Genomic DNA, 24,551 nt, shown 5'->3' with positions numbered 1-24,551 from the left:
TGTCATTCAGCACACACATTGTTAATATTCAATTCCATAGCGCCATACCCAAAAATTTCTTTCTGGCAGAAACCCTGAGCATGTGGAAGGAGTGACATTATATCATTGCATACAAGCCACAGACTTCAAAATAGCAATACTAGTACCTAAAAGCATATAGTGTGTGTGTGTGTGTGAGTGAGTGTGAGTGAGTGTGTCTGTGTGTGAGTGAGTGTGTGTGAGTGTGAGTGAGTGTGTCTGTGTGAGTGAGTGTGTGTGAGTGAGTGTCTGTGTGAGTGTGAGTGAGTGTGTATGTGTGTGTGTGAGTGAGAGTGTCTGTGTGAGTGTGTGAGTGAGTGTGTGTGTGTGTGTGTGTGTGTGTGTGTGTGTGTGTGTGTGTGTGTGTGTTAGAGTCATCAAAGGAATCCTACAATGAAATTACATGTAGGGCTGTCTCATATGAAATAATAATATTGCAAGTGGTTGTTTTTTGGCCATTGTTTGATTACAAAAGCTGGGGTAATTAAGCACTTTGAAAACCAACCATGGTCATGTACTGTATGATAGTTGTTATCAGTACTGTAGTTGCTGTTTTGTTATTGTTTTTCAGTCCGAACAAGTCTGATTTTATTCGTGCCAAATATCAGTTTCTGTCATTTGTGAACAAACACAAGGATAGTGATGTGAGCTCAATTGATGATGTTAGTAAGGTAAGACCAATATTCAGAACAGAGATGTTGTTTTTCTCTATAGTGTTGAAGCTGTCTTAAATTGTCTTATTTCCAAAGCCAGATAAGATGATTGTGTATTACAAATATTTGGTATGAGTGTTAAAAAAGTCTTAAGGTTTTCAAAAACATTGTGTTTTGGGGAAAGGTGGCATAAAAATTAGATAGTGTAGGTAAGTTTTTGTTTTTTCTCTGCTTGCTTTTTTTCTAAAAGTACATTCACCCCCTAAATGTCCAAATAAAATGTATATTTATGTACTCTTTTTCATTTACGTATTAAAATTTTAAAATAAATAATACATTGAAAAAAAATTAAGTTATCAGGTTCCTGGAAACAAACATTTATTTTTAGGCCTATGTGAATACATTTCATATTCTGTTATATTGTTTTGTGAATTGACATTAAAGTGAATAATTTGACAGTGAGTATTCGTATGCAAATAGTTAATATTAAATTCTTCCCCATCAGTTTTGTTCATTTTTTATTATAGCAAATCAGTTTGTTACAAATGTGCAGGTACATGTAGTAAATGTGTATGCCACTTGTTTTGAATTTAACTCAGTGTGCGATTTTGAGGAGAGTCCGGGAGCCCGAGGCTCGCAAAAATCATATAGGACTCTAGCTTAGCTAGCATACGAGCCTGCATGGCTCATAAAAATTATTTGTACAGATTACATTGATTCTTCAAAATGACACAGTCAACATATATCTCAAAATCCTGGGAAACCACAGTCTAGAATAGCAATCTTTTTCATGGTTTCGTGCAAAACATTTAGTGTATCTTCTGTTCAACTGGAGACGCACGACAGGGTCGCTGGGTTGGTGGCGGGCTCTAAAGATTTGTAAACAGGGAGTCCTTATGTCACTTAAATTTTTTAAACCAAAATTGCAAACTGAAACTGCTGGTCTGATTCCACATCAGAATTGTTTATACACCTGTTTTCAGTGGAAGCAAAGCTAACAAAGAATCATACTGACTGTTATGTTAAACAAATGTAGATTTCTTTTGCATAATGTCTTAGTGAATTAAGTAGCAGTGCTATTGAATTAAATCTTGAGTACTGTCTATGTTGCATTGGTCAAGTTAATAAAATGTCTGACATTCTTGTATCAATTTGTGTCACCCGAGGTGGATCCAAGGGGATATCAGGGGATCTGTCTGTCTCCCCCCCCCCCCCCCCCCCCCTCCATATACTCGAGGGCCTCTTGTCTTTATTTTTTTCCCCGGCTTTTAAAAACAAAATTCATTGGGTCGCTCTTTTTATGAGTTTGGTTCGTGTGTCCACCCATTTCAGATCACATTTGTCTTTAATTTTAAATGGTTGCATTTTTCAAGTAGATGTATATTTGTAACAGCATTATATTTGTTTATATAATGGTATATGTATTTTGTACATTTCTAACTGATCTTTAAAATTAATGTGTCACTAATTTATTGTCATAGGAGCTGCATTCAAGTGTCCGGACGAACAATGTTGAAACATGTTTACGGCTGCTGTCGAAAGGAGCAGACCCAAACTATTTTCATATGGTTAGTTCTTTTAAATATTATTATGGAGCAGTGTACTTTTAAGGAACATTTAGTAAAATGGGGTAAATATATATGGAATAGTACATTTTTCACAGATTTTGTTGATGATTCATTCAGATAGTTTATAATTTGTGTGCAATGAATTGGGTTGTGTTTTTTACCTCAAAATGACTGTATACAGGGAAAATATCGAAGTGTATAATGTCAGTTGAAGTTTATTTTTTTCATTGTGCACATCACTTTGCACACTGAAGTATTTACAATAATATTATATATTTTAGTTTGAAGACAAAATTACAGACAAAATTATATTTTTATTTGCTAACACAAAAAAAAGAGTTAACTTTTTGTCTCGTAGCAAATAATATGCTGTAGTGTTACTCAGAGGTTTTTTTCATCTTGTTTTCTAGGAGAAGGGGAATTGTCCCCTCCATATTGCAGCTCAGGCCGGGCAGTCCTCCCAGATGGAACTTCTAGTCGTGTATGGTGCAGATCCTGGTGCTCTAGATCTAGGGGGCAAAACTCCAGTAGATTATGCCAGGTAGTTATTATCTCCCCTGCTGTGACAGGATTTTTTTTTTTTTTTTTTTTTTAATGCCAGTTAAATTACAGTTATTCAGGGCTGATCCAAAAGTGATGACATTATTTAAATAATAGTTTTTATGCTTAAAAGGTCAGCTAATTATTTAAATAATTGTTTTTTATGCTTAAAAGGTCAGCTAAAATCAATTTTATTTTATCCATGGTAGGTTTTGATAGATATTTGTATGTGTGTTTGTTAGTGTGTGTATGCATGGAGAAATATTTTTTATCGGTGAATGCAACATATTTTATTTTATTCTGTGTCTGATTTTGCATTCATTGCCAGTTATCTTCATCTCATCTGTCTCCCTAATATGCGATCATTTATTGAGACTGCAAGTATTTCTCATCTTATTGAATTCTGATAATGTTGGAGTTACAGTTCTTGTCATCTGAATGCCAACTCATTCTTTTAACACATTAACGTTTCATAATCTGTAGAAGTAATTTCAGTTTTAAAACTGAAATTTTCTAAATAATATAAGGCTCTCAAAAGGTGTCCAAGACTTAAATTTTCAAATCTGTCCTCACTTCTTTGTGTTTGGAAATTGTACTCCATGGTAGTCTTATTTTGATTAAAAAAGGTATGTGGAATTTGGAATACTTTTCTCTAATAGTTTGACTAGTGTCCTCTGAAAATCCTGAAAGATGTTGCAAGGCCTGATTTAACTATATCAGTATCGTGACAGCTGAAGTTTGACCCCCAATAATCTGTTTTGATTGTTTTGTGTTTACTCAAAATGTATTGTTTATCAGACTTGATTTGTGTAAAATGTGTCGGCTTGTTTCTACAGGGTGGAAGGTCATAATGATTTAGCCGACCGACTAGTCGAAGCCCAGTATGAGCTCACAGATAGATTAGCGTATTATATATGTGGTAAAAAACCGGGTAAGTAGTATTAGTTTTCTTTTATACCTGTATATGTAGTTAGAACATTATCCAAGTTAATTATTGTTAAACAAAAATAGAAAATATTTTATTGCATAAGACAGAAAATGTAAAATGTAAGGATTCCAGTTACATATATGCTAGCATTTAGCTTCAAAAATTAAAATGAAAAAGTGATATATATTTCATGGGATACAAACAGTACACCATATTTGAAATGTCGTTCTAGAAAATCTTTTTTCTTATTCACAATGAGATTATTATATGTGAATTTGGGTCTTTTAGAATTTATGTTGACTGTTGTTAGCTTCAAAGTCAAATAATCATATAAATATAATGGTTATTTAACCTTATAAATAGAGTACATTTGTGTTGATTTACTTGCAATCAAGTTAGATTAACTTTGTAAAGAATTTCTTTTTGTTTTATGTAGTATTTTTATATTTAAATATTTTTTATTTCCATCTTGTAGATCACAGAACAAATGTACATTTTATAATTCCTGAAATGGGAGACAGGTAAGCATTTCTCAATTTTATCTCAATTGTTTTCTTTAAAATGTCAGTATGAATGCAGCAGAATGTGTGTGTTTGTGTGTGTGTGAGAGAGACAGAGTGACAGAGAGACATAATACATCAATAATTATGTTTGACAATGTTATTCTTAATTTTCAATTTATATGTTTTATTTTGCTTTACGTTTGCATCAGTCCAAAAACGGGGGCATACATGTAACCATTGTTTATTTTTGGTTAATATGATAACTAATATACTCCTTGCTTAATTGTTTTAACTGTTATTGTCCAACAAGTATCACATATGACACATATAAACACAATACTTATGTTCTGGTATCACATATGACACATATAAACACAATACTTATGTTCTGGTATCACACAATATCACATATGACACATATAAACACAATACTTATGTTCTGATATCACACAGTATCACATATGACACACATAAACACAATACTTATGTTCTGGTATCACACAGTATCACATATGACACATATAAACACAATACTTATGTTCTGATATCACACAGGTATGGGGTGGGGGTGGGATGTAGCCCAGTGGTAAAGCGTTTGCTTGATGCTCGGTCGGTCTGGGATCAATCCCCGTCAGTGGGCCCATTGGGCTATTTCTTGCTCTGCCCAGTGCACCATGACTGGTATATCAAAGGCTGTGGTATGTGCTATCCTGTCTGTGGGATGGTGCATATAAAAGATCCCTTGTTGCTAATCAAAAAGAGTAGCCCATGAAGTGGCGACAGCAGGTTTTCTCTCTCAATATCTGTGTGGTCCTTAACGATATGTCCGACGCCATATAACTGTAAATAAAATAAGTTGAGTGCATCGTTAAATAAAACATTTCCTTCCTTCACACACTTATGGATAACTCTTAGATTCAAGTTTCACATTTATGCACACAGTTGCTGTGTTCAATTATTTCAAACCTATAGACATAATACTTACGTTTAATATTGTTTTGTTTTACAGTAGCTCAGATTTATCAGAACTTGCAAAGCAGGCAAAGAAAAAATTACAAGCAGTAAGTATTCATTGTTAATGAAGTATTTTTAACCTAAAATTTAGGAGATATCAGTCCTTGGTTTTTGAAAATTATAGGTGAGTAAAAAATCGCACATCTCAATATGCCAAAATAAATACAAATAGGCAATGTAGCTCTGATTGGATTTTGACTGGTACGTCTACAAAATTGTCTATTAAACCAGTATTTCCCGATTTGTTCAATAAAGAGAAATACCAATTTAACGACTGCATGGAAGCCACTGCCATGTTTTTAATTCTATTGTTTTAATAAAACGACCTTCCTATCAGCTAAATGAGCTTTGAAAACTGTTGTTTTTTGTAAACAGTGGAAATAAATATACCCATCTATTTTACGTGCGCCGTTTGTTGAGTGTAACATGCGCTGTTTTTCACACTTGTCAGATTGAAATTATGTGCGCTGTACGAGCGCGATCGCACCCGTGCACCTTAAAAAGCAAGGTCTGAGATATAAAACGTACAAAGTTGAGGGAAAGGAAGATAACCTTATAAATTTCTTTGATATTCTGTGCAAGATTATATGCACTGTGGTTATCACATAATTATTTACATACCCTTATATGGTTGATATAAATTATTCAAGTTATAATTGTTTGACGTATAAAAATATAAAACATAGTTTTTCTGAAACTCCAAACTTATGGACTTTGTGCATTTTATAAAAAAAATACTCTTATAATTTTTCTCTAATTTATCATTAAGAAAAATTAACTTGTATTTGTTTTTGTTGTTCTGTTTTAGCTACCCAACCACCTGTTTGAGGAACTTGCAATGGATGTTTACGATGAAGTAGACAGACGAGAAAATGACAGTAGTAAGTCTTCGTTCTTGCTGCCTCTGTGTACACACCTTTGTTTATTGAGTGAGCGGGGTTGTAACTTGGTGTTCTGGTGCACGCTCGAGGTGTGGTGGATTGTAGGATCAATCTCCCACAGGGTCTCTTAAAGGGGTTTGCTGTCCCAACCAGTCTACTATAACTGGTATATTAAGAAAAAGAACCTTTGTTTAATGAACCTCAGCATGTTTTAAACTATGACTGTTTGGTGTCTAATATATGGTTATTTCAACACCTTGTCTAGATTAAAAAACCACCTCTGTCCCGGGTTGGGTCTCTGGTTATCCCGATGCGGAACCCGGGACAGACATGCTCAAAACCTTCATGGTATATGAGCATGGAAAAAGTCACACACACACACACACACGCTCAGGACTCGCGCTGTCGGTAGCCAAATTAGCCATTGGCTAATTTAAAAAAAAAATGGCTAATAAAATTTGCAAGTGGCTAAAATTTTGGCTAAGCCATTTTCTGTCTTCTGATGTGAACAAACGGTTACATAATAATACTACCAAATATTCAATTAGCGTAATAGCGATCTCGCGACAGGTAACGAGAAACGGTGTCATGCAGAATACAGCGTAGGCCTTATAATGTTTGCTTATTTTAATAATCACGGTTATTAATTTTAACGGCATGCATTCAACATGTATGATAGCAATGTCTGGAAGATCTGTAACTTGTTATTTTTACTTTGTAAAATCTTTGAACCAAAGTAATAAAAACAGACCGACAATGCTTGTCAATTTGAATACACATGCCAGTTCAGGGCCAAAAGACATGTAGGCCATCTCAAGGTCCGAGTTCAGCCAGACCGAGTGAAAACAAAACGTTCGTTAGACTGGTTTGTGCGCTTCACGTTAAACCAAATGGGACACGACGAACACCAATCAAATAGTTCGCGAACGTTGGGAAGAATGTTCGTTGGCTGAACTGAGGACAGCTCTCGGTGCGAATAAACGCCACGCTTCAGTCAGCTGACACCCACGTGTCAAGAGACATCATTGCTGACATTAAACAATACGATTACACAAAAGTAAATCTTGATGTAAATTTGTAGAAAAACAATAGTTATTCGCATCAATGAATACCTAACTGCAGTTTTTGTTTATTCCTTTGTCTTTGTTAATTTTGTACCCATGGTCAAGAGCACGCATGCAGATCGTGATCGTCGGAAATGAACATGCAGTATTTAAATTATACAAATTGCAGTTAAATGTACACTGAATAAAATTAGTTTACAATAATCATATTTGTTAGATAATTTTAGATATAAATTTGTAAGACTGTGAAGTGACATTTAATAAGTTAGCTGGATTTTAAAAAGACCGTAAATATTAATTTTATTAAAGGATTTTTTTAGTTTTTTAATAACCATATTTCTGTATGTTTGTTAATTTAATGTCATGTTAGAAGTGAGGGTGGGTGTATGGGGTACTGGCTTCAAACTCTGAAGATATTGCTTAACCCCATCCCAACCCCACCCCCGCTGAAAAAACTCGAAGTAATATATTAACTGCCCCTACCCCCATTGAGGTTTTTTTATTCCTATTTATTCCAGTTTGTACACAATTAGCTGAAAAAGATACATTTTCATATTCACATATAAATACTCTATACAGTACTGTATAAAACAAATTTGGCTAAAGCATTTTCAATATGGCTAATAAAAATTCCATTTGGCTAATGTTTTGGCTACAAGTATTTTTGATCCAGGGTGAGCCCTGCACGCTGTCACATAGGCTACTTTTAGAGATAAAGCAGCAATGGATATTTTTAATATTCACTTTTACCAGTGTCTGCTGCATGGAATAATCAGTTGAAAAATCAACATGTATGTTGGAGGTGGTGTGTATATTAAGGTTTTCATTGTGATTTGTAAGGTTAGTAGATATGTGTATGTAGAGAATACATTATACTATTTGAGTTACCGTTAGATATTGTTTATCTTATAACGAGTTGTTTTAAGACATATTCAAGCGAAAGCTTTCTTACAAGTTGTAAGATAAATGGTCTCTAAAGGACATGAATGTAGTATTCTGTTTCTTACATATCTTCAAAACACCAAGTAAAAAATCTCAACCCCCCCCCCCCCCCCCCCCCCAACATCTTTTCCAACTAAAGCATATTTACAGTCCTACTGCTTAACTTATGCCTCACAAACAAATTAGTTTCAGGTTAACTGATACTTCACAGTAATTGATTTTGATTGTACTTTTTTCACATTGGAAGGTGGTGCAGTGACAACTTGGTCATCATCTAGAAGCAGCCAGTCGTATGTCTGTAAATTGTTATCACACGTACATGTGTTAATAGTGTATGTTATCAAAAAGAATTATGCGTTCTTACCAACAGGTGTGTAAGAAAAAAAGTGAAAATACTGGTTTTTATGCGCCCGTCTATGGTATGGCATTGTCCGTCCGTCCATCTGTTAACCGTTTCTTGTCCTGAACATATCTTGCATACAGGACCATCAAACCTCAAATGTAGAAACAACTTTGGATGATGGTGTGTCACATACAATTACTAAGTCACTGTGATAACGGGCGTATCATGTACCTCACCCGTGCTCTTGTTTAATATAGTGCTGATGATTGTTTTTATATAAAACTATGACATAGTTGTAAATGATTTCTGGAATTAGGGGATTGTAATAATAAAAAATAATAAAAATGTTTTATTATTATGCAGTGGTTTAAGACACAAAACAATTGTAACCTCTTACTGGCATGAACATGTTTCATTTGTTGTTGTTTTCCTCTGTAATGTAAATACGGTACATCACAAATGATGCTGTGTATATTTAACAGTTTGGTCGGCAACTCATGACCACTCGACAACTGTCAGTGATAGACAGACTGTTCCGTTTCTTCCTGTAAACCCAGATCTGTCCACCACTCGGAATCAGGTCAGTTCAACATCCACAGGTTTTCCTTTATTAGTTTTATTATTTTCCTTTGTCTTACATCTCTTTACATAATATTTCAAATAATGCTGTTTAAGTGATTTCTGGCTTGAAAATTTGGAATGTATTTAAAAGCTACAGCTTGTTTGAGGTTTAACTTGTTTACTAATTATTTTATGCAGAAATGTTTGGTGTGTGGAGGGTGTTTGTTTTTTAGGGGGGTAACTGTCTTATGGCTCATATATTTGTGAATTCGAATCCTTTATTGCAGATTTAGACCTTTAATGGGTTTTTTTTTATATTAGTTTTATAAAGATCTACTTTATCTGAAACTATTTGATAATTACACTTAAAAAGTGGCATATCCTATAACTTGGGAGTGATCATTTGTATAGAAAGTTTTTAAAATGTATATGCAGAAAATTGTTACTTTACATTTTACAACAGAATTAAAGGCTAAATTTAAAATACTTCCAATATTAGATTTTTAGGCTTAAGTAAATCTTCAACTAGTTCAGTGGTCAAGGCTATGTAATGGTTTAATTCATTAGTATCCATGTATAATGCCAATAATGGTCTGCTTTACATTATATTCTTGTTTCAGGGAAGGCAAAAACTAGCCCGGTTTAATGCGAGGGAATTTACAACACTAATTATTGACATCCTCAATGACGCAAGGCGGAGACAGACTGGAATTGCTTCTCCTACTCAGACTCCCAAAGAACAAGGTTAGCTAGCTTATTTACTGTATTGTTACTGTGCATAGTCAATTGTTTTTTATATGGTTGATCTTTTCATATATTCAGGATGTGAGAGCTATGCGGAAATACATCAATACGCTTTTCCATTTCGTCTTAAAAAACCCCAAACAAAACATGATGTTCAATACTGTTGACCACACATGGTTCATTTGCATGTTTTCGCGGTTTCAAGTTTATGATGTGTGCCTTATATTATAAGTTATAACCAATTTAGAATTGTTACCATTGAATGCAATTTTGGCAGTTCCAGGGGTTGCAAACAACAGTTTTCCTTCAGGGGCACTTGAGCGGCTTGTGGACCCCGGCTGCAGTAAGCTTTTTTATTCCAGCCCCCTCACATCCCTGTATATTAAATTTAACACACTTCATCACATTTTCTCCCATCTAATAAAACATTCAGACCATAAGAATGAAGGCGGAAAGAAGGAAGACAATGTCACAGGCCTAGACGTAGGGACTCGGGATATACTGAAAGAGTATAGCCATTTAATTGGCTGTTAAGATGGCTGGACTCTCTCCAGTTGGTTGGAGGAGGGAATGCATAAGTATGTTTTTTAAATGAAGGTATCTTTAGTTTTGCTTTCTTTTCTTTCAGCTTGTCTATATATAATTTACTGTGACTGTACAGTGCATTTTAAATCTGGGTTGAATTTTTAAAATTGGCAGTCGCTCTGTTGTCCAAGGCAACCTGTATTTTCTAAAGGTGTTTACTAATTTTACAAAGAGAGACCATAAAATTTACAAAAATATGTATCTTTTCCATACGCAATATATTAGATAATAAAAATGCTGAATGTTATCATTTGAGGACTAGTGGAATCTGATAAAGGCCAGTACAGCTCTGTAGGAACTAGGGTGGAGGGGTGAGAGTAAAAATGTATGGGTTTTTTTTTGCCTCTATTTAAATAAAGATAAAAATCAGGCTTGTGCCCCCTACTAGAGACTTTCCCACCTCCCCTAGAGATTGTACCCTCCTCCCCACTGCAGTAACAGCATAGGCGTACAGGCTCCCATTTTTTGGAGGGAGTCTGCGGCAGGCTGGCTTTAGCCCGAATTAAACGAAAATGCCTGAATCTGCATAAAAACATTTATTCATATTAGCATTACTACCAAACAGTTAAATAGGGTTGCAAACGAATCATTATGCATTTTTACATGGGTTACAACTAATTTTGACAGTAGAATGATGGAAATATATAGTAAAAATGTCTCAGGTTAGCACATTTTACCTGAATATCTCTATCATTTTTGCCAAATTTGAAGTTTTGCTCCAGATCTAGGCCCTACCCCCTGTCTCATACGCTTATGAGTAACAGTTTGTTTTAATTGACTCTTCTTGTCACCAGTTTTTAAAAGTTAAGTTTCAATCCGGTTAAATTCTTTAGAAGTTATGTCTGATTATAGCTGTTGACACATGTACGTCATGTTGCATGAAAATCAGCTGTATCAAAACAACCCAAAAACTGTTGGGATACTTTTTCAAATAATTAATACCATGAAAGAAATTAAAAATTTACTACAGTAGAAGAAAAAAGCAGAGGTTTTTTGTTGTTGTAGTTTGTTTGGAGGGATTTATTTGTTAAAAATAAGTTTGTTTTAACAGGTTTTAGTGTGAAAATAAACCAAATTTGGTTCATAATAATAATCAAGAATTGAAAATTATGCTTGACATAAAGAGACTTCATAATGTTCAATTTTATTGGCTAAGATCATGATTGGTTTGACTTTTAAAAGTACAATCTCATTCATGCCAGTACATCATGACTTGTATGTGCTATCCTATCCTGTCTATGGGATGGTACATATAAAAGATTCCTTGCTACTAATGGAAAAATTAAGCAGGTTTCCTTTCTAAGACTACATGTATATGTCAAAATTACTGAATGTTTGACATCCAATAGCCGATGATTAATACATCAATGTGCTCTAGTGGTGTCATTAAACAAAATGAACTTTTTAACTTTAAAAGCACAATAACCATCTTCAAACGTGTACTCTACAATACTCAGTTTCTTCCTGTTCACTCATCAGTAGATCTATTTCTCGCTCCAGCCAGTGCACCACAACTGGTACATCAAAGGTGGTGATATGTGCCATCCTGTCTATAGGATGGTGCATATAAAAGATCCCTTGCTGCTAATCAAAAAGTGTAGGTCATGAAATAGTGACAGCAGGTTTCCTCCCTCAATATCTGTGTGATCCTTCACCATATGTTTGACGCTATATAACTTCATAAAATGTGTTGAGTGCGTCATTAAATAAAACATTTCCTTTCTTCATCGTAGATTATGTTCAGTGCAATTTATTCTGTCACAATTTAATGCTGACTCAGTCTTATGAGTTCTTTTGTTGTTTTACAGTGTTCACCTACAATATTGACGATCTAAATTACTTTTAATGATTTATATACTCTTCAAAAGAAGAAACGCAAAACCACATTGTCGTAACATTTGGAGAATTGATTTAATTATTGAATGGTGAGTCCGATAATTACCAAATGTTGCAGGATTGTTCACAATTCACTCTAGTCCATTGTGAGTAAGTGATAGGACACACCACCAAGGTCAAGGTCATCTGGAGTCAATACCGGGTGTGGCCTCCGCGTGTGTTGACAACTGCCTGGCACCGCCTGCCCATTGAAGCAACCAGAGTACGGATGACGTCCCAGGGGATGGTGGCCCACTCGGCCTGCAAGGCTGCTGCCAGCTCGGGCAGGGTCTGGGGCTGTGGTTGTCGCTGTCGGAGGCGTCGGTCCAACTCGTCCCATAGATGCTCAATTGGGTTCAAATCCGGTGATATCGATGGCCAAGGAAGGACATTAATGTTGTTGTTCTGTAGGAAAGCCGTTGTGAGACGTGCTGTGTGAGGCCTGGCGTTGTCATGTTGGAACACTGCGTTGGCGTTGGCCATAACTGGAACGATGTGTGGCCGGAGGATCTGGTCAATGTAGCCCTGTGCATTCAGGTTGCCCTGCACGTGGACCAGGTCAGTTCTGCCAGTGTGTGAGATGGCTGCCCACACCATGACACTACCCCCGCCGAATCTGTCCACTTCCTGCACGCAGTTTGCCGCATAACGTTCACCACGGCGCCTATACACGCGACATCTTCCATCATGACGTCGGAGCAGAAATCGGGACTCGTCACTGAACCACACCTGTCTCCATCGCAGTTGAGGCCATTGTCGATGAATCTGGCACCACTGCAGTCGGAGTCGACGGTGTTGTGGTGTTAAGATGACACCTCGAACTGGACGTCTGGCACGAATTCCTACCTCACGTAGGCGGTTCCGTACGGTCTGGTCGGATATCCTGCGCAAACCTGGTATTGCTGCGGCTGTGGAGGTGGCAGTAGTCAATCGTTCCCGAAGGTGGCGTACCCGGATGTAGCGGTCCTGCCCGGGGGTAGTGACCCGTGGTCGACCGGATCTAGGGAGGTCACGTGTTGATCCATGTTGCTGGTAACGGTCCCACAGTCTGGAGATGGTGCTTGGGGACACATGGAATGCCCTGGCAACGGCCGTTCTGGATTCGCCTGCGTCTAGTCGGCCGATGGCATTGTTTCTCTGCGGTTCACTGAGACGTGGCATGTCCTGGATTGTCAACTGTCGGCCAGATACAGAGGCCAGGCAAGCGAACACCCTGCACTTTTATACTGTCGGTGTTCATGTTGCACGTGCAGACAACGCACGTGCAGTGGTGACATGGTTTGCACGTGGCTGCGTTTTTGCGAATATTCACATTTTGGAACTTTATTGTACAGTAACTGCGTTTTATCGAATGTAACCGTGGGAATGTGTTTGGGACATGCAATGACCTTATATTCACAAAGCATGAACCGGTAGGAAACATAAAATCGGAGTTATAACCCATTTGTACCCTTTTGCGTTTCTTTTTTTGAAGAGTATATTATTTGTCTGTTTGAGACAATATCTAAACAAAATTAAAGTTCATTGACTTAAATGAAAAATGCTTGTTTCTCATTTACAATTAGTATTGTTAGCTCTTGTGTCTCTTTCATGCATCATACTTGTTTTTGTCAAAATATGATTGTAGTCCTGATATGGAAGCTAGATTAGTGATAACCAACGAAAAGATTTTTGGTTTTTAAATAATGTGTGGAAAATGTTTTCCTGTAATGAGGTCCAATATTGATATCTGTTTCACTTTAATAATTTGGACACCACAACTGATTAAAGTCTGTGGTATGTGCTTTCCTATCTGTGGGAAAGTACATCTAACAAAATCCCTTGCTACTAATGAAAACATGTAGCAGGTTTCCTTTCTGAGACTAAATATCAAAATGACCAAATGTTTGACATTCAGTAGCCGATGATTAATAAACCAACATGCTTTAGTGGTGTCGTTAAACAAACCAAACTTTATATTATTGGTCAGTGAATGAAAATATAAAAATTTATTTTAATAGTCATCATAACTTGTCAATATACATGTATATGATTGCAGAATAAAAAAAAATATACATGTTTGCAGCGTCAGCAGGAATTTTGACAATATTAATTACTCTTATCATTACTGTATGATTTTCTTAACCCTAACCCTAAACTTAACCCATTTGCTTTCAGAAGTAGTATGTACGTTTCTTCATAATTTGCTGTCTGTGTGGGAAGATGTGAATTCTGGTGTAATGAACAGAATAACATTGATGTACATTAAATTTTGCGTCCGATAATATTTGGTCATATGGTGTAAATGTCAGTAACGATGGTATGACTGTACATGTATCACAAAATATTTATAATGAGCAGTATTTCTATATACATGTATGATTTTGTTTTTCAAAGACCATATAGAGCTGTTTTGACCAAACACTAATTTTCAAGTACTTTTCTTCTTTTTTGTGTGAACATAAAGTTTTGTCTCAAAGTAGCTTTTTCATTACTCACTTTGAAATGTTTTATACATAATAAATAATATGTTTTTATTACCAAGAGCTTTAAAACTGTTTAACTGTATCTCTAGTAGGGTCTCCATGAGTACTCGGCACAGGCCAAGTCTAGCATGACTCGAGTCCATTTACAGGACTCGATTACCCATGCAATGAAGAGCACTATCATTTAATTATGTTGTTTGTACGTCATTTTGCCATATTATGCTTGCCGCCTATTACTTTATAGGGCTGTGAGACATGGAGGAAAAAGAAAAACTGAATGTGACAGTGTGGATTGCAATATAATGGGCCATTGTATCAATGGCATGATTTGGCTTCCATGTTCAGCACTGGAATTAAGATGCATAATGCTATGTTACTTTATTCCTTAGTCTCATTATTATCTAGTATTGGGTACTCATGTCTGGGTCGAATACGAGTCCAATTCATGGTGGCCCTAATCTTTAGATCGGAGGCGTGTTGAGAAGACCAAGTAGTTGTGGTGTCTCGTTAGTCTGGTTGTTATCACCTGACATTAAGTACATTTGATATATTAATAGGATTGAAATGAAATAAATTTGTTTTTCAAGCACTCAGTTTCCAGAACATGTTACTTTTAGTTAAAACAATTTAAGCTTGGGTTAAAGTTCAGTAAATATAAGATATTTTACGATTTAGTCTTGAAGAAATATATGTCTAACATTTGGGTTGAAACATCGCACTGAACACTTTGATTGTGCAAAATATCTCTGATAGAGAACTGGAAGGACAATTATTTAGCAACACCCCAGCACCTTTTGAACTGCTACTAGGTGTCCCGTGATAATCGTAGGTTATCCTATGTATGTGAAAAGTGAGAAGAAACCTGCAGCCTTCACATGGACTACTGTCAGTTTACAGCAAGTGATCTTTAATGTGTCACTCCCACTGCAGGATAGTGTCTACTAAAGACTTTGAGATTAACAGCAGTTGTGGAATACTTGTTGGGGCTATAATCTGTGTACCGGCCTCGGTGGCATCGTGGTTAGGCCATTGGTCTACAGGCTGGTAGGTACTGGGTTCGGATCCCAGTCGAGGCATGGGATTTTTAATCCAGATACCGACTCCAAACCCTGAGTGAGTGTTCCGCAAGGCTCAATGGGTAGGTTTAAACCACTTGCACCGACCAGTGATCCATAACTGGTTCAACAAAGGCCATGGTTTGTGCTATCCTGCCTGTGGGAAACGCAAATAAAAGATCCCTTGCTGCCTATCGTAAAAAAGCGACAGCGGGTTTCCTCTAAAAAAAACAGTGTCAGAATGACCATATGTTTGACGTCCAATAGCCGATGATAAGATAAAAAATCAATGTGCTCTAGTGGCGTCGTTAAATAAAACAAACTTTACTTTTTTTTATAACCTGTGTATCTCAACAGACGAGGGTCAGGATGTAGCCCAGTGGTAGAGAACTTGCCTGAGGCATGGTCGGTCTAGGATTGATCCCTACCGGTGGTCCAACTGGGCTTTTTCTTGTTTCAGCCAGTGCTCCACAACTGGTGTAAGAAAGGCCATAGTATGTACTCTCCTGTCTATGGGATGTTGAATATAAAAGATCCCTTGCTACTATTCGAAAACCGCCCGCTCCCCCTCTTCCCCCAACGGACCCTGGTCGGGCTGCTGCTGCTGCTCTCATGCACTTACCAGCTCAGGCGGTCCCATCCCCAAACCATTTCCCGTCCTGAATAGAGGAGCCGGCATAAATCGACACCTGCACCCATGACAGGTGTGCGTTACAACAGCTTTCTGTGAATGTGCACGTTAAGCCCTATGACGTGACCTGACCTGACCTATTCAGAAAGAGTAGTCCATTTTATATCAGAAGCGGGTTTCCTTTCACATCTGTGTTGTCCTTAACCTTATGTCCGACACCATATACTAATTAATTAAAATGTGTTGAATGTTAAATAAAACAGCCTTGGTAGTGGCTTTTCATTTAAATGCATCCTGGAATCTGCCTATAGTCTGCTTATTCAGTTTAACATTTAAGCAAAGCACGTCCGTCTCATGTGGAGTCTGTGCATGTGAATCATGTGTATGTCTGTGTTTGTTGACAGTTTACCACTCAGCAGACCAGTGATCTCGTGGAAACTTCTAAATAAATATACACAGGGATTAGACCACAAGTACAAACGAGGTTGTTTTGTGAGCGAGACACTACATAAATGTTACAAAAGTGGTCAATTTTAAATAGTGATGACTGAATTATATTGTAGAAATTGTAATACTACATGTACATTTGTTCATGGCAATAAATAGATCAGATAAATTTGTATGACTTTGTGACATTAGAACAGTATATTTTAATTAAAGTATATTTTTAAGCAATGGTGGATATGTATGGTACATGTAAGTGTTGCTTTTCTTAGTTTGTTTTGGGTTATTTTTTTTTTTTAATGTTTTGGGGGGGGGGGGGGGGGGGCGGCAGGGTTTGTTTGTTTTTTTAAACTTAGAGCCTTGTGTGTGTGTGTATATATATATATATATATACACACACACATTTGTGGAATGAAACCAGATTGGGTTTTTTGGGGGAAGGGTGGCAGGTGGGGTTTTTAAAAAAAACTTAGAACCGCATTGTTGGATCAATCAGAGGAGAGACAGGTGGAATGATGGGTTATGGATGAATGCGTGCATAGATGGTTGGATAATAAAAAGGAGAAAATTATATAAACTTGCCTCTTACGCCCCCACCTATATATGTTAACAAACCACTTTGATATTTTCCAAAATCATCTTGTAGTGTACTGACCTGTACTATGCAGCCACCAGACTTAAGCAGCCAATGTTTAGTGTTATTTAGGTGTCTGCTTAACACAGGTTTGATTACAAAATATATTTATAGCTGTTAAAACTGGTTTAAGTTGCCTCACATTATCATGTCAAAAGACACTAGAAATTATATAACCCCAAGAAGCCAGGCTAAATGTCTCTGACCAGAGGTCAAGCCAGTGTTTTTCTTTACTTGGGTCATCCAGGTGTTATTGTTTCTCAAAAATTTACCTGTTTCATGCTCCAGTGATCACAAATGTACTAACAACACACACACAAACACAGAGAGACTGCAGTTGCTTGTTATATGGGACACATTACTTTCATCACAGTATCTCTGACGTGAATACCTGTAGCCCAACTCTGCTTCTCAAACAAGGGTTAGGGGAAAAAAAGATGAAAATAAATGTGGCTTCAGTTTTAATGTAGCAGGAGATTCATTGCATGGAGGATAATAAACTATAAGGTTTTTTTTTTCTTTTTTTTCTTTGGCCTTTGGAATGTGCTGTGGAAAATGGGTCGTCGGCACAAAAGGTTTGTGTGCTTTTTAGACGTATATTTGAAGATTATCTCATTGTGTGTTTCTTTGTTATGCAGTATTATTACTACATGTATGTCTAAAACTGGCAGTAAGTAGCATTGTTTTTATATGATGTATGTACATGTAGGTCTTGTGGTATGTGAGTGTTTTTTTAAGTGCAGCCACTTATGTACAATTAATTTTTATGCTGATGGGGGTTTTTTTCTATCTCTGTCTAGCTGTTACAGGGCAATCTGACTAAGTTTTTCAACAACTAAAAATTGGAATTTGTTTTGTATTCAGACTTGTAAAATAAAACAATATTTGGAAAGAGTTTGACCTGTACCCCTCTATATCAAAGGCTCAAAAGACTAACCCTATCCCTAAAACTACCCTAACCATTGAAAGGGGGTATGCATCAAACTCATGCCCAATATTTAACTTTGCATTCTGTATGAATTTATTTCAGTTTATTTCTGTAATTTGTTTAGGAAATTAATTACATTATCACATTTTATGTGAAAAAAAAATCTTTTTCAAAAGAATTTAAATTAATCAAAATCCAATTTCGACATTATAAATATGTTGTGAGGTGGTTTTTTTACACATATAGTAATTAAAAATGTTACCTTTTCTTTAATGTTTAACATGCATTGAGATGAACATCCATAGGTGCAACAATGACTGACACCAAATTAATTTATGATGACTCTTCAAATTTTTGGTTCCACAGAATTTTTGTTCATATTACCGTAGTGTTTTCCCTAGCTTGTTTTAGCATGGTGCAGCACCATGCCTCAACAGTCTAGCACCATCTTGCCTTAATCAGCACCATGCTGCCCTGAATTTAAACAGCCTTTTTCACTAATTGATTCTAAAATTGCCTTTATAAAACACCAAAAAAGGTATTATTAACGAATGAAGTATGCCTTTTATATATTTTGCCATTTATTTATAAAAGCAAACATATGAATTACCTGTATATCTTTAAGGTAATAAAGTTTGTTTGGTTTAATGACAGCACTAGAGCACATTCATTTAGTAATCATCAGCTATTGGGTGTGAAACATTTGGTAATTTTGACAAATAGCCTTAGAAAGGAAACCCGCTACATTTTTCCATTAGGTCAGGTCAGGTCAGGTCAGGTCATATGGCTTAACATGCATACAGGTATTCATAGCAACTGTTGTAGCGCACGCCAGTTATGGGTGCAGGTGCTGACTTACATGTATGCTGGCTCCTTCATCCAGGACAGAATTTCATTTCATTTCAACTTATTTTCGTGCTTATATCCAGCCTTTATACCCGATGGCTTAACCACGACACCACCGAGGCCAGTAGGACATAATTTAATTGTTTTCCAGTAATGGCAAGGGATGTTTTATACATGTATGCACCATCCCACAGACAGGATAACACATACCACAGCCTTTGATATACCAGCCATGTTATACCAGCCATATTTTACTGGCTGGAACGAGAAATAGCCCAATGGGGACAGATCTTTGAGGTAATAGTACATAATACATAAAACGCGATAAACACCACTATACACACCCAGTCCTAAAAACGTTTTATTCCAAACCACCATAAACACTACGCCAGTTTCTCTGCAATCTGCGATATATCCTCAGACAATCGTATCGCGTTTTGCTGAAAACTGAATTTGAACTTTTGTTTGTCTATGTCTGAACAGTGTTTTGTTTCATGTAGCCGCCTGTGTGTATTTTCAGACAAGTCTAACTTGAGTGCGTTTCAGTCGCGGATCTCGAAGACGGGCAGTGCGTTCAGCGATGACGAACCTCTGTACGACAGCGTCGCATCTGACGAGGACTACAGCAGCATCGACACACAGAGCATCAAGAGTGTGCGTGAGGAGATGAAGAAAGACAAACCAGCTGATGTAAGACACTGTGGGGAAATACAACCAGAATTGGGGGGGGGGGGGGGGGTAGTGTATGGGGAGGTTGTTTGTTAGTGGGTTTTGGGTGAGAGTAAGTAAGGGTATTTGTTTTAGGGTTTTTAAGGCTTAAAATACAAGCAAAATTCTTTCTTTTTGATTACTGAGGAGAGGGGGAATGAATACGGGTAAATGATTAAAGTTTTTGGGGTTTTTTTTTTACTTGAAATACAACCAAAATCCCTTCTTCTGTTTATTGTTGGTGGTCAAAGGAGAAATAATTTTGATTGTATTTCATTTTCCAGATGATTTAAATACTGAGTTTTTTAAAAAAATCTGTATCTTGTCACAGATCAGTTTATGGGTTCACATACGGTGTACATACATGTAGATATTTGCTATGGTTATATTCTAGTTACATTGTATGTAGCATGATCACGTACTGTGGTGAGTAGATAATTAACTCCAGTTAGATTGACAATATAATCTTTTATTTTTAAATGTGATCTCACTTGCCACTTCACCATGGAGGTACGGTCTGTTAGCAGATCTGTCATTTGACCGTTTGTCATGAGCTATCATTCCCAAGCACATCAAGTGCTGGGATGTCATTAAACATTCATTCGTTTCGTCCATCCACTAAATGTGTACCAAGTCATGGGATGTCATAAACATTAATTAATTCCAGGTGCATTAAGTGCTAGGTTGTCATTAAACCTTTATTTATTCATTCATTCATTCATTCTAAGCAAGGTTCGACAAATCCACTAACCTTCGGAAGTGGCTAGTGAATTTTTGGTCAGTGTTGGTGTAAATTATCATCTATATTACACTAGCCAAAGCTTCTATGAGGGCTAGTGACATTCTCATACATTTGTCGAACACCGATTCCAAGAGCTAGGGTGTTACTAAGCATTCATTCCAAGTGCATCAAGGTTATTTTATGCTTTGAAAGGTCGTCTCGACATGGGATTGGAATTGGTTAGGTTTGGGGACATGATGTGGTAAAGCACTTGTTTGAGGTGCAGTGGGTCACAGGATCAATCGCTCTTGATGGTATTAGGTTTTTCCTTCCCAACCAGTGCCCCACAACTAGTACATTGGACGCCACGGTATGTACTGTCCTGCCATGCAGCAGGTTAGTTATATTTTTTCCAACCAAGTGTTGAAATGACCATATGTCAGACACCAAATAGTTGTGATTTAAATGTGATGAGTTGTGGTCAAACCAACATTCCGGTCCTGTGATTAGGTCTGCTAGTGGGATTAGGTCTGCTGGTGGGATCAGGTCTGCTGGTGGGATTAGGTCCGCCAGTGGGATTAGATCTGCCAGTGGGATTAGGTCTGCTAGTGGAATTAGATCTGCTAGAGGAGACCTTCGGTGTGGAGTGGCTGCTAAGATCTGACTTCAGTTAAATGCATTGACAGAGGTACTTAACCGATATTAATTATTAGTATATATAGTGTTACGTTTAATGTGTATGAGGAATGCATATTTTACAGTTGTTTACAATTTTTATTTTATTCAGTTTAATGTGTATGAGGAATGCATATTTTACAGTTGTTTACAATTTTCATTTTATTTGGTTTAATGTGTATGAGGAATGCATATTTTACAGTTATTTTTAATTTTTATTTTATTCTAGCTGAAATTAATGATACATTAGACTAATATTATTACATGTAACAGGGTTTGTATGAATAACATTATGTCACTTGAAATCCAGATCTTAATGGTAATTTAGTACAAGTAATAACCATGTAAATATCCAACGATGGTAACTACATGTGTATGCCATCAGAAGTTTATCTAGTGATGTTACATTGAAATGTGTCATATTGAAAATGATTATTTACCATTCTCAGTATCAGAATCTGGTCCTTCTAGTATCTTGAACTCACTCAAGTGTCTTTAAGGATAATTAATACAGTAACGAATAATGTAATGATTAAAATAATAGCTTTTAAAAAGTAAAATAGAAATATACCTGCAAAATCCTGTTATATTTTAATTCCATAATGCTCTAAATTACATCTCCTGTTATATTTTAATTCCATAATGCTCTAAGTTACGTCCCCTGTTATATTTTAATTCCATAATGCTCTAAATTACATCTCCTGTTATATTTTAATTCCATAATGCTCAAAATTATATCCCCAGTTATATTTTAATTCCATAATACTCCTAACTTACATCTCAGAAGTCCTCATTTTTCTCATACAGTCCCAAACCTTCCCCTTCACCCTGTCCTGTCTTATTTCTAGCAGGACATATTTTGTCTTAGTATAGGTTTTTTTTACCTGCTACTTAAAAAAAAACCCACAACAGCGGGTTATATTTTACATCCTATCCTTAGCACTGAATAGTTTATGGTAAATTTGGAGCAGGACTTTAAGAAAATTCAGTAAAGTGATCCCTTTAAAATTGGGAGGGGTGAGGGTGGAATGGGGGTAATTTCACGCAGTTCTCCACAGCTTAAATGATTAAGAATATATTCCAAAGGCCATGGTATGTGCCGTTTCATCTGTTGGCAAATGTGTCTGAGTCCCTTCAAGTGGGAAATCTGAAATAGTGTTTTTGGTACACAAGTAATTGTAAATTAACTGTCACCGAGTGTGTTTAATATTATACAGAGAAAATTGTAAGATTAATGTGAATCTTGTAGGATCAAGCATTGAAGCGATCTACTCCAACTTCCATTATTTCATTCACGGAGGTGAGAGTGATAGTGGCATGGCAAGCTGAAATTAACTTCACTAATTTCCACAGCACATATAACCTCTAGTGATCTGGCTCCGTGTTCATAGAGGTACTTACGTCAACATATGATAATTGTCTAACTACTTTATGTAGATTAGTATCGTATGATAAGTATGTCTAAGAACATGGAGCCAGAATATAGATTACATGTAGTTGTCCATAACTGGTCATGGATGTGTGTATATGGGCATGTTCTAAAGAAATACTAATAAACTAAAAGTTGTATATTTATATTTAGTCTTAAAATTGTGATAATCCAATCCAAGTTTTTCACATTTGATGCTTTTTTTAATGGTGGTTTCTTCTATGTGTAGTTAGAAAGCTTTTTTTTTAAACTTATTAATGCAGTAATTTAGTTGCTTTTTAGATACATGAACCTCATGATACTAACTGGAATGTACTAATTACTCTCAGCTGAATTCTTTATTTCTGGGGAAAGGCTGTAGTTAAGTGTAGGAACCACCCCTTCAGGCCAGGGGTATTTTTGTCTTAACTTACAGGTGCTCTAGTTCTGGGGACAAATTCGCAAAACATCATAATTTTATGCTTATAATATTGCAGTCAAACTTTTACATGTGTTTGTTATCTGTTTTACACTGAAAACTGAATAATTATGGAATGTGGAATTACGGTATAAACATGAAACAAAATGGTTTCTGTACGTTTCAAATTGACTAAAAGGATTGTTTTTAGTCATGAATTTACATAACTTTACAACTAAAAAAACTATTGTTATAATTACAAGCAGTGCAAATAATCTATTTCAAAATACACATTTATAAATCACTTTGTTTTTTATCCTTATTGCAACTCATTTTCCATATTGACATAATTTTCTCAGTGAAATAAATGCGAAGTACTTGTAAATCTATAAGGGGCAGGTTAGTCTAGGATTGATCCCTATCAGTGGTCCCATTGGGCTATTTCTTGTTCCAGCCAGTGCTCCACAAGTGGTATATCAAAGGCCATGGTATGTACTACCCTGTCTGTGGGATGGTGCATATAAAAGATCCCTTTGCTACTAATCGGAAAGACTACCTCATGAGGTGGCGACAACGGGTTTCCTCTCTCAGTATCTGTGGTCCTTAACCATATGTCCGATGCCATATAACCTTAAATAAAATGTTTTGAGTGTCGTTAAATAAAACATTTCTTTCTTTCTTGTAAATCTATAACTGCTATTAGTAAGCATAAAGTTACAACATTTTGTGAATTTGGATATGGTTTATCAGAGCTTTTGATGGTTTATCAGAGCTTATGGTTTATCAGAGCTTTTAATGGTTTATCAGAGCTTTTAATGGTTTATCAGAGCTTCTAATGGTTTATCAGAGGTTGTGGTTTATCAGAGCTTTTAATGGTTTATCAGAGCTTTTAATGGTTTATCAGAGGTTGTGGTATAGTCTTATCATGCCTCTGGAACATGTATACCGCTATAAAAGTTCCTTTGCTGCTAATCAGATGAAAATGTATGTGCTAGTAGCAGGTTTCTTCTCTAATCACAGTTGCAATATCTTTCACACCCTTTACAGTATCAGCCACTAATTAGAAATGTGCCACATTCCTTTCCTATCTGCGATTGTGTTCTGTTGTGTGGCAGTATTTATATGTGTTTTCAAAACACATGATGGTTATCCGCACACTAATAATGAAAATCAGTCAGACAAATAATTAAATTGTTTTATAATTAAATTTAAAGAGCATGACTAATGTATATGTACGTGGACACTAATAATTTTTTAATGGTTTTTTCATACAATGAGACATTTCGTGTCTTGTTTGCTTATTTTGTAAAAGAAATTATTCCATACTACTTGTAATTTAAAAGTAATTTTGTACCATGCTCATTTTATACCATTAAGAAGTAATTTCGTATGATAATAT

The 24,551-nt window shown here is 36.2% G+C and overlaps 1 protein-coding gene across 1 annotated transcript in view; it reads left to right on the top strand.

Moving 5' to 3' along the window:
- LOC121368374 (ARF GTPase-activating protein GIT2-like) overlaps positions 1-24,551 on the top strand; it is a 53,754-nt gene that overhangs the window by 11,320 nt on the left and 17,883 nt on the right. Inside the window, exons 4-14 of the mRNA XM_041493068.1 lie at positions 590-689; positions 2,153-2,239; positions 2,650-2,780; positions 3,616-3,710; positions 4,183-4,228; positions 5,220-5,271; positions 6,033-6,105; positions 8,937-9,034; positions 9,636-9,759; positions 19,743-19,912; positions 22,576-22,626. Coding sequence (XP_041349002.1) covers positions 590-689; positions 2,153-2,239; positions 2,650-2,780; positions 3,616-3,710; positions 4,183-4,228; positions 5,220-5,271; positions 6,033-6,105; positions 8,937-9,034; positions 9,636-9,759; positions 19,743-19,912; positions 22,576-22,626 — 1,027 coding nt within the window. The remainder of the gene's footprint in view (positions 1-589; positions 690-2,152; positions 2,240-2,649; positions 2,781-3,615; positions 3,711-4,182; positions 4,229-5,219; positions 5,272-6,032; positions 6,106-8,936; positions 9,035-9,635; positions 9,760-19,742; positions 19,913-22,575; positions 22,627-24,551) is intronic.

This window comes from Gigantopelta aegis, chromosome 3 (assembly GCF_016097555.1).
Source record: "Gigantopelta aegis isolate Gae_Host chromosome 3, Gae_host_genome, whole genome shotgun sequence".
Classification (NCBI taxonomy): Eukaryota; Metazoa; Mollusca; class Gastropoda; order Neomphalida; family Peltospiridae; genus Gigantopelta; species Gigantopelta aegis.
Note: the sequence above shows the minus strand (reverse complement) of the source record. Positions and strands in the feature narration are given on the sequence as shown.